Here is an 11,184-nt window from a genome sequence, read left to right as displayed (position 1 = left end):
AGGACATGGAGATGGAAGGAACGGGGGGAGACCTACTGGTGTGAAACAATCAGATTTTTTACATGTAGAGTCAGAATCCGCAGAACTCAGATCCATTTTATATTTTGTTGGCTGAACTGGTAACCATGGTTACTGACAAATGAGCAGCAAGATCCCCCCGGTCCAGAACCGGTTCTGATAGACCTGCTCCCCCCAGTCCGGACCTGGATCTGACGGACCCGCCCCCCCCCTCGGTCCGGACCTGAATCTGACGGACCCGTCCCCCAGCCGGTCCGGACCTGGTTCTGACCGACCCGCCCCCCGGTCCGGACCTGGTTCTGATGGACCCGTCCTGTTTAACATGCATGTATTCTAGCCGCTGAAGTCTCGCGGTGTTTCCATTCAGACATCTCGCATGTCATTAAGTCTTTTCTCCCCCTCTCCTCCTCTCCTCCTCTTGTTTCCCTGCTGAGCAGCCGGTTCGGTTCGGTGGGATCTGGATCCTGGTTCTGGTTTCGAGCGCTTGGCGTTCGGACCGAGTCTCGCGCTAACCTCTGCAGAGTGAAGACTCGTCGCGCGCCTCTCCCGCCGTGATCAGCAGCGGCGCTTTCATCTGTCCGGAGGAAACATGGCGACTCCCGCCGCGGTCAACCCGTCCGGTGAGTCCGAACCGAGCCTGTTTCTGCCGCGGACCGGTGTGTGTGTGTGTGTGTGTGTGTGTGTGTGTGTGTGTGTGTGTGTGTGTGTGTGTGGAAGCGAGGCTGGGCGCTCCGCGGGGGGAGGCCTCCATCCCTTTCCCCCGCCCGGCCCGGATCTGGAGATCAGGCTCGGTTCCGCTGCTGGTTCCGTGGGTTCGAACCTCCAGCGGGTTTTCTGGTTTATTGATCCTTTGTTGTATTTGCGCTCGAGCTCCGCCAGTATGACAGGTTGGTGCGCGTGCGCGTGCAGTTTTCCCGTTTCCGTCATAACAAAGGTTCTGGAGTTTGGTGTTTCCGTCCAGATCTGCCGGAGCAGACACTGATCAAGGCCCAGTTCTGGTGGTGTCAGGTGGCATCCAGCTTCAGCTTTGCCTTGTTCTGGTCCGTGAGGGTTGGGAGGTTCTGGTTTTGGTCCGTGTGGGTTGGGAGGTTCTGGTTCTGGTCAGTGAAAGTGGACCGGACTCAGTTCTGCTGCTTGGACAGATCCAGTCCTAACTGGTCTGGTAGTTGGTCTGTGGGACGAAGATGTGGATCAGGACTGGTTCTGTGTGGAACCGTTTCAGAACCGGAGCAGCATCTGGGTTGAGGTCCAGCTGTGATGTTTGGAACATTCTCCACCTGCTGCTGGTTTCCCACCATCACTCACTGGGAATCTGGGATGTTGGAACGCTGCAAGGTCCTCCCAGCAGCTCCCAGTAACTCCCAGTTGCTCCCAGTAGCAGGACAAGGTGTGGGACGGAGCCGGAAGTCTGGTCGTCTTGAGACGTCTTGGTTCAGAATTTCTTCCAGTCAGAAACTGGAGACAAACTGGAAGTAAACCTGGAAAACGATGATTTACTGGAATAAAACGTGTTTTATCTTTTCATGGCAGGACTGCACCATTCTGGATAAAATGAGAATCAGGATTTTTCCACTTAGAACTGAGATCACGATTCTCTCAGGATTTTTTTCCACTGTGTGTGTGACACAAGCTAACTATTTATCCAGCTCGTCATGTCTCTAGAAAGTACAGAAAGGAGTGGGAATCAAATCCTGAATTAAAAACTGGCTGAAGCCGTTTATTGGAGACGATACGAGGACATTCTGCCTGGATTATAAGACTGATTTCTACGCTAAACTCTGCGATAAAAAAAATACATGACAACTTATAAACGTATCCATAAAGCAAAGCCTTATAATAGTTCATCATTTGAAAAGTCCTCCCTAGAGCACCTATTTTCATACGTTGCATTTATTACATCATGCAAAGGCACTTTATTTTGTTTTAAAATGACATGTTTCTGCCGATGCTTTAACTGTTCAATAAATACGGTTTTGATCAGTTTGCTTCGTTACAATTTCATCCTTTTGGCATGAATGTTTAAAATCAGCATATCTTAATGCAGTATGAACAGTTATGTTTTAATGGAGACACAAAATCATCTTACTGATGTGATTGTATGCACCAAAGCATTCATTCAAGGCTAAGGAAAATATCAAGGTATATATCGTATATCGTGACATGGCATAAAAATATCGGGATATTACTAAAAGGTCATATCGCTCAGCCCTAGTCTCCAGTAACTCTAGAAACATTCCAGTAACCCCAGAAACGTCTCCAGAGACGTGTCTAGTAACGTCTCCGGTAACGTCTCCGGTAACGTCTCCAGAAACGTCTCCAGAAACGTCTCCAGTAACATCTCCAGTAACGTCTCCAGTAACGTCTCCAGTAACTCCAGTAACGTCTCCAGTAACGTCTCCAGTAACGTCTCCAGTAACGTCTCCAGTAACTCCAGTAACTCCAGTAACGTCTCCAGTAACGTCTCCAGTAACGTCTCCAGAAACGTCTCCAGAAACGTCTCCAGTAACGTCTCCAGTAACTCCAGAAACGTCTCCAGTAACTCCAGTAATGTCTCCAGTAATGTCTCCAGTAACGTCTCCAGAAACGTCTCCAAAAACGTCTCCAGTAACTCCAGTACCGTCTCCAGTAAGATCTCCAGTAACGTCACCTCTAACGTCTCCAGTAACTCCAGTAACGTCTCCAAAAACGTCTCCAGTAACACCAGTAGCGTCTCCAGAAATTTCTCCAGAAACATCTCCAGTACCGTCTCCAGTAAGATCTGCAGTAACGTCACCTCTAACGTCTCCAGTAACTCCAGTAACGTCTCCAAAAACGTCTCCAGTAACACCAGTAGCGTCTCCAGAAATTTCTCCAGAAACATCTCCAGTAACGTCTCCAGTAACTCCAGTAACGTCTCCAGTAACGTCACCTGTAACATCTCCAGTAACTCCAGAAACGTCTCCAGTAGCTCCAGTAACGTCTCCAGTAACATCTCCAGAAACTCCAGTAACGTCTCCAGCAACTCCAGTAACGTCTCCAGCAACTCCAGAAACGTCTCCGGTAACGTCTCCAGAAACGTCTCCAGTAACGTCTCCAGTAACTCTAGAAACATCTCCAGTAACGTCTCCAAAAACGTCTCCAGTAACTCCAGTACCGTTTCCAGTAACATCTCCAGTAACGTCTCCAAAAACGTCTCCAGTAACTCCAGTACCGTTTCCAGTAACATCTCCAGTAACGTCACCTGTAACTTCTCCAGTAACGTCTCCAAAAACGTCTCCACTAACACCAGTAGCGTCTCCAGAAATTTCTCCAGAAACATCTCCAGTAACGTCTCCAGTAACTCCATAAATGTCTCCAGTAACTTCAGTAACGTCTCCAGTAACTCCAGTACCGTCTCCAGTAACTCCAGTACCGTCTCCAGTAACGTCTCCAGTAACGTCACCTGTAACATCTCCAGTAACATCTCCAGTAACGTCTCCAGTAACATCTCTAGTAATGTCTCCAGCAACTCCAGTAACGTCTCCAGTAACATCTCCAGTAACGTCTCCAGTAACATCTCCAGTAACGTCTCCAGTAACATCTCCAGTAACGTCTCCAGAAACTCCAGTAACGTCTCCAGTAACGTTCCAGCAACTCCAGTAACATCTCCAGTAACTCCAGAAATGTCTCCAGTAACTCCAGAAACGTCTCCAGTAACGTCTCCAGAAATGTCTCCAGTAACGTCTCCAGTAACTCCAGTAATGTCTCCAGAAACATCTCCAGAAACGTCTCCAGTAACATCTCCAGTAACGTCTCCAGCAACTCCAATAACGTTCCAGCAACTCCAGAAACGTCTCCAGAAACGTCTCCAGAAACGTCTCCAGTAACGTCTCCAGCAACACCAGTAGCGTCTCCACTAACGTCTCCAGAAATTTCTCCAGAAACATCTCCAGAAACATCTCCAGAAACATCTCCAGAAACTTCTCCAGAAACATCTCCAGAAACGTCTCCAGTAACTCCAGTAACGTCTCCAGTAACTCCATAGACGTCTCCATAAACGTCTCCAGTAACGTCTCCAGCAACTTCAGTAATGTCTCCAGCAACTTCAGTAACGTCTCCAATAACATCTCCAGTAACGTCTCCAGTAACGTTTCCAGTAACATCTCCAGTAACGTTTCCAGTAACGTCTCAGCAACTCCAGTAACGTCTCAGCAACTCCAGTAACGTCTCAGCAACTCCAGTAACGTCTCCAGCAACTCCAGTAATGTCTCCAGTAACGTGTCCAGTAACTCCAGTAACGTGTCCAGTAACTCCAGTAACGTCTCCAGCAACTCCAGTAACGTCTCCAGTAACTCCAGTAACGTTCCAGCAACTCCAGTAACGTCTCCAGCAACTCCATAAACGTCTCCAGCAACTCCAGAAACGTCTCCAGTAACGTCTCCAGCAACTTCAGTAATGTCTCCAGCAACTTCAGTAACGTCTCCAATAACATCTCCAGTAACGTCTCCAGTAACGTTTCCAGTAACATCTCCAGTAACGTTTCCAGTAACGTCTCAGCAACTCCAGTAACGTCTCAGCAACTCCAGTAACGTCTCAGCAACTCCAGTAACGTCTCCAGCAACTCCAGTAATGTCTCCAGTAACGTGTCCAGTAACTCCAGTAACGTGTCCAGTAACTCCAGTAACGTCTCCAGCAACTCCAGTAACGTCTCCAGTAACTCCAGTAACGTCTCCAGTAACTCCAGTAACGTCTCCAGCAACTCCAGTAACGTCTCCAGCAACTCCAGTAATGTCTCCAGCAACTCCAGTAATGTCTCCAGCAACTCCAGTAATGTCTCCAATAACGTCTCCAGTAACGTCTCCAGCAACTCCAGTAACGTCTCCAGCAACTCCAGTAACGTCTCCAGTAACTCTAGAAACATCTCCAGTAACGTCTCCAAAAACGTCTCCATTAACTCCAGTACCGTTTCCAGTAACATCTCCAGTAACGTCTCCAAAAACGTCTCCAAAAACGTCTCCAGTAACTCCAGTACCGTTTCCAGTAACATCTCCAGTAACGTCACCTGTAACGTCTCCACTAACACCAGTAGCGTCTCCAGAAATTTCTCCAGAAACATCTCCAGTAACGTCTCCAGTAACTCCATAAATGTCTCCAGTAACTCCAGTAACGTCGCCTGTAACGTCTCCAGTAACTCCAGAAACGTCTCCAGTAACGTCTCCAGTGACGTCTCCAGTAACATCTCCAGTAACATCTCCAGTAATGTCTCCAGCAACTCCAGTAACGTCTCCAGCAACTCCAGAAACGTCTCCAGTAACATCTCCAGTAACGTCTCCAGAAACTCCAGTAACGTTCCAGCAACTCCAGTAACATCTCCAGTAAGTCCAGAAATGTCTCCAGTAACTCCAGAAACGTCTCCAGTATCGTCTCCAGAAATGTCTCCAGTAACATCTCCAGTAACTCCAGAAATGTCTCCAGTAACTCCAGAAACGTCTCCAGTAACATCTCCAGTAACGTCTCCAGCAACTCCAATAACGTTCCAGCAACTCCAGAAACTTCTCCAGTAACTCCAGAAACGTCTCCAGTAACGTCTCCAGTAACACCAGTAGCAACACCAGTAGCGTCTCCACTAACGTCTCCAGAAATTTCTCCAGAAACTTCTCCAGAAACATCTCCAGTAACTCCAGTAACGTCTCCAGTAACTCCATAGATGTCTCCATAAACGTCTCCAGTAACTCCAGAAACGTCTCCAGTAACGTCTCCAGTAACTCCAGAAATGTCTCCAGTAACGTCTCCAGCAAATCCAGTAATGTCTCCAGCAACTTCAGTAACGTCTCCAATAACATCTCCAGTAACGTCTCCAGTAACGTCTCCAGTAACGTTTCCAGTAACGTCTCAGCAACTCCAGTAACGTCTCAGCAACTCCAGTAACGTCTCAGCAACTCCAGTAACGTCTCCAGCAACTCCAGTAATGTCTCCAGTAACGTCTCCAGTAACTCCAGAAACGTCTCCAGTAACTCCAGTAACGTCTCCAGTAACGTCTCCAGCAACTCCAGTAACGTGTCCAGTAACTCCAGTAACGTCTCAAGCAACTCCAGTAACGTGTCCGGTAACTCCAGTAATGTCTCCAGCAACTCCAGTAACGTCTCCAGTAACTCCAGTAACGTCTCCAGTAACTCCAGTAACGTCTCCAGTAACTCCAGTAACGTCTCCAGTAACTCCAGTAACGTTCCAGCAACTCCAGTAACGTCTCCAGCAACTCCATAAACGTCTCCAGCAACTCCAGTAACGTCTCCAGCAAATCCAGTAACGTCTCCAGCAAATCCAGTAATGTCTCCAGCAACTTCAGTAACGTCTCCAATAACATCTCCAGTAACGTCTCCAGTAACGTTTCAGCAACTCCAGTAACGTCTCAGCAACTCCAGTAACGTCTCCAGCAACTCCAGTAACGTCTCCAGTAACGTCTCCAGTAACTCCAGAAACGTCTACAGTAACTCCAGTAACGTCTCCAGTAACTCTAGTAACGTCTCCAGTAACGTCTCCAGCAACTCCAGTAACGTGTCCAGTAACTCCAGTAACGTCTCCAGCAACTCCAGTAACGTGTCCGGTAACTCCAGTAATGTCTCCAGCAACTCCAGTAACGTCTCCAGCAACTCCAGTAACGTCTCCAGCAACTCTAGTAACGTCTCCAGCAACTCCAGTATCGTCTTCAGTAACTCTAGTAACGTCTCCAGTAACTCTAGTAACGTCTCCAGTAACTCCAGAAACGTCTCCGGTAACGTCTCCAGAAACGTCTCCGGTAACGTCTCCAGAAACGTCTCCAGAAACGTCTCCAGTAACGTCTCCAGTAACTCCAGAAACATCTCCAGAAACATCTCCAGTAACGTCTCCAAAAATGTCTCCAGTAACGTCTCCAGTAACGTCACCTGTAACGTCTCCAGTAACGTCTGCAGTAACTCCAGTAACGTCTCCAGTAACATCTCCAGTAACGTCTCCAGTAACATCTCCAGTAACGTCACCTGTAACGTCTCCAGTAACTCCAGTAACGTCTCCAAAAACGTCTCCACTAACACCAGTAGCGTCTCCAGAAATTTCTCCAGAAACATCTCCAGTAACGTCTCCAGTAACTCCATAAATGTCTCCAGTAACGACTCCAGAAACGTCTCCAGAAACTCCAGACACGTCTCCAGTAACTCCAGAAACGTCTCCAGTAACTCCAGAAACGTCTCCAGTAACTCCAGAAACGTCTCCAGTAACTCCAGAAACGTCTCCAGTAACTCCAGAAACGTCTCCAGTAACTCCAGAAACGTCTCCAGTAACTCCAGAAACGTCTCCAGTAACTCCAGAAACGTCTCCTGTGTCTCCAGTAACACCAGTAACGTCTCCAGTAACGTCTCCAGTAACGTCTCCAGTAACGTCTCCAGAAACGACTCCAGAAACTCCAGAAACGTCTCCAGTAACTCCAGAAACGTCTCCAGTAACTCCAGAAACGTCTCCTGTAACTCCAGAAACGACTCCAGTAACACCAGTAACGTCTCCAGTAACGTCTCCAGTAACTCCAGAAACGTTCCAGCAACTCCAGTAACGTCTCCAGTAACTCCAGTAACATCTCCAGTAACGTCTCCAGTAACGTTCCAGCAACTCCAGTAACATCTCCAGTAACTCTAGTAACGTCTCCAGTAACTCTAGTAACGTCTCCAGTAACTCTAGTAACGTCTCCGGTAACTCCAGAAACGTCTCCGGTAACGTCTCCAGAAACGTCTCCAGAAACGTCTCCAGAAACGTCTCCGGTAACGTCTCCAGAAACGTCTCCAGAAACGTCTCCGGTAACGTCTCCAGAAACGTCTCCGGTAACGTCTCCAAAAATGTGTCCAGTAACTCTAGTAACGTCTCCAGTAACGTCACCTGTAACGTCTCCAGTAACGTCTGCAGTAACTCCAGTAACGTCTCCAGTAACGTCTCCAGTAACGTCTCCAGTAACGTCTCCAAAAACGTCTCCACTAACACCAGTAGCGTCTCCAGAAATTTCTCCAGAAACATCTCCAGTAACGTCTCCAGTAACTCCATAAATGTCTCCAGTAACGACTCCAGAAACGACTCCAGAAACGTCTCCAGAAACTCCAGAAACGTCTCCAGAAACTCCAGAAACGTCTCCAGTAACTCCAGAAACGTCTCCAGTAACTCCAGAAACGTCTCCTGTATCTCCAGTAACACCAGTAACGTCTCCAGAAACGACTCCAGAAACTCCAGAAACGTCTCCAGTAACTCCAGAAACGTCTCCAGTAACTCCAGAAACGTCTCCTGTAACTCCAGAAACGACTCCAGTAACACCAGAAACGTCTCCGGTAACGTCTCCAGAAACGTCTCCAGAAACGTCTCCGGTAACGTCTCCAGAAACGTCTCCGGTAACTCCAGAAACGTTCCAGCAACTCCAGTAACGTCTCCAGTAACTCCAGTAACATCTCCAGTAACGTCTCCAGTAACGTTCCAGCAACTCCAGTAACATCTCCAGTAACTCTAGTAACGTCTCCAGTAACTCTAGTAACGTCTCCAGTAACTCTAGTAACGTCTCCAGTAACTCTAGTAACGTCTCCAGTAACTCCAGTAACGTCTCCAGCAACTCCGGTAACGTCTCCGGTAACGTCTCCAGAAACGTCTCCGGTAACGTCTCCAGAAACGTCTCCAGAAACGTCTCCAGTAACGTCTCCAGTAACGTCTCCAGCAACTCTAGTAACGTCTCCAGTAACTCCAGTATCGTCTTCAGTAACTCTAGTAACGTCTCCAGTAACTCTAGTAACGTCTCCAGTAACTCCAGAAACGTCTCCGGTAACGTCTCCAGAAACGTCTCCGGTAACGTCTCCAGAAACGTCTCCGGTAACGTCTCCAGAAACGTCTCCAGAAACGTCTCCAGTAACGTCTCCAGTAACTCCAGAAACATCTCCAAAAATGTCTCCAGTAACGTCTCCAGTAACGTCACCTGTAACGTCTCCAGTAACGTCTGCAGTAACTCCAGTAACGTCTCCAGTAACATCTCCAGTAACGTCTCCAGTAACATCTCCAGTAACGTCACCTGTAACGTCTCCAGTAACTCCAGTAACGTCTCCAAAAACGTCTCCACTAACACCAGTAGCGTCTCCAGAAATTTCTCCAGAAACATCTCCAGTAACGTCTCCAGTAACTCCATAAATGTCTCCAGTAACGACTCCAGAAACGTCTCCAGAAACTCCAGACACGTCTCCAGAAACTCCAGACACGTCTCCAGTAACTCCAGAAACGTCTCCAGTAACTCCAGAAACGTCTCCAGTAACTCCAGAAACGTCTCCTGTAACTCCAGAAACGTCTCCAGTAACTCCAGAAACGTCTCCAGTAACTCCAGAAACGTCTCCAGTAACTCCAGAAACGTCTCCTGTGTCTCCAGTAACACCAGTAACGTCTCCAGTAACGTCTCCAGTAACGTCTCCAGAAACGACTCCAGAAACTCCAGAAACGTCTCCAGTAACTCCAGAAACGTCTCCAGTAACTCCAGAAACGTCTCCTGTAACTCCAGAAACGACTCCAGTAACACCAGTAACGTCTCCAGTAACGTCTCCAGTAACTCCAGAAACGTTCCAGCAACTCTAGAAACGTCTCCAGTAACTCCAGTAACATCTCCAGTAACGTCTCCAGTAACGTTCCAGCAACTCCAGTAACATCTCCAGTAACTCTAGTAACGTCTCCAGTAACTCTAGTAACGTCTCCAGTAACTCTAGTAACGTCTCCAGTAACTCCAGAAACGTCTCCGGTAACGTCTCCAGAAACGTCTCAGGTAACGTCTCCAGAAACGTCTCCAGAAACGTCTCCGGTAACGTCTCCAGAAACGTCTCCGGTAACGTCTCCAGAAACGTCTCCGGTAACGTCTCCAAAAATGTGTCCAGTAACTCTAGTAACGTCTCCAGTAACGTCTCCAGTAACTCCAGTAACGTCTCCAGTAACATCTCCAGTAACGTCTCCAGTAACGTCTCCAGTAACGTCTCCAGTAACGTCACCTGTAACGTCTCCAGTAACGTCTCCAGTAACGTCTCCAAAAACGTCTCCACTAACACCAGTAGCGTCTCCAGAAATTTCTCCAGAAACATCTCCAGTAACGTCTCCAGTAACTCCATAAATGTCTCCAGTAACGACTCCAGAAACGTCTCCAGAAACTCCAGAAACGTCTCCAGAAACTCCAGAAACGTCTCCAGTAACTCCAGAAACGTCTCCAGTAACTCCAGAAACGTCTCCTGTATCTCCAGTAACACCAGTAACGTCTCCAGAAACGACTCCAGAAACTCCAGAAACGTCTCCAGTAACTCCAGAAACGTCTCCAGTAACTCCAGAAACGTCTCCTGTAACTCCAGAAACGACTCCAGTAACACCAGAAACGTCTCCGGTAACGTCTCCAGAAACGTCTCCAGAAACGTCTCCGGTAACGTCTCCAGAAACGTCTCCGGTAACTCCAGAAACGTTCCAGCAACTCCAGTAACGTCTCCAGTAACTCCAGTAACATCTCCAGTAACGTCTCCAGTAACGTTCCAGCAACTCCAGTAACATCTCCAGTAACTCTAGTAACGTCTCCAGTAACTCTAGTAACGTCTCCAGTAACTCTAGTAACGTCTCCAGTAACTCTAGTAACGTCTCCAGTAACTCCAGTAACGTCTCCAGCAACTCCGGTAACGTCTCCGGTAACGTCTCCAGAAACGTCTCCGGTAACGTCTCCAGAAACGTCTCCAGTAACGTCTCCAGAAACGTCTCCAGAAACGTCTCCAATAACTCCAGAAACATCTCCAGTAACGTCTCCAAAAATGTCTCCAGCAACTCCAGTAACGTCTGCAGCAACTCCAGTAACGTCTCCAGCAACTCCAGTAACGTCTCCAGTAACTCTAGAAACATCTCCAGTAACGTCTCCAGTAACGTCGCCTGTAACGTCTCCAGTAACGTCTCCAGTAACTCCAGAAACGTCTCCAGTAGCTCCAGTAACGTCTCCAGTAACATCTCCAGTAACATCTCCAGTAATGTCTCCAGCAACTCCAGTAACGTCTCCAGCAACTCCAGAAACGTCTCCAGTAACATCTCCAGTAACGTCTCCAGAAACTCCAGTAACGTTCCAGCAACTCCACTAACATGTCCAGTAAGTCCAGAAATGTCTCCAGTAACTCCAGAAACGTCTCCAGTATCGTCTCCAGAAATGTCTCC

General features: G+C 48.0%; 1 protein-coding gene across 2 annotated transcripts in view; it reads left to right on the top strand.

The window, feature by feature from the left end:
* Nucleotides 1-396: 396 nt before the first annotated feature.
* arnt2 (aryl-hydrocarbon receptor nuclear translocator 2) overlaps nt 397-11,184 on the top strand; it is an 89,346-nt gene continuing 78,558 nt past the window's right edge. For both annotated transcript variants that reach the window (XM_079239733.1, XM_079239732.1), the window contains exon 1: nt 397-638. In XM_079239733.1, the coding sequence (XP_079095859.1) occupies nt 608-638 (31 nt within the window). In that variant the 5' untranslated portion in view covers nt 397-607. The remainder of the gene's footprint in view (nt 639-11,184) is intronic.

Source organism: Telmatherina bonti, assembly GCF_933228915.1.
Source record: "Telmatherina bonti genome assembly, chromosome: 1".
Classification (NCBI taxonomy): Eukaryota; Metazoa; Chordata; class Actinopteri; order Atheriniformes; family Telmatherinidae; genus Telmatherina; species Telmatherina bonti.
Note: the sequence above shows the minus strand (reverse complement) of the source record. Positions and strands in the feature narration are given on the sequence as shown.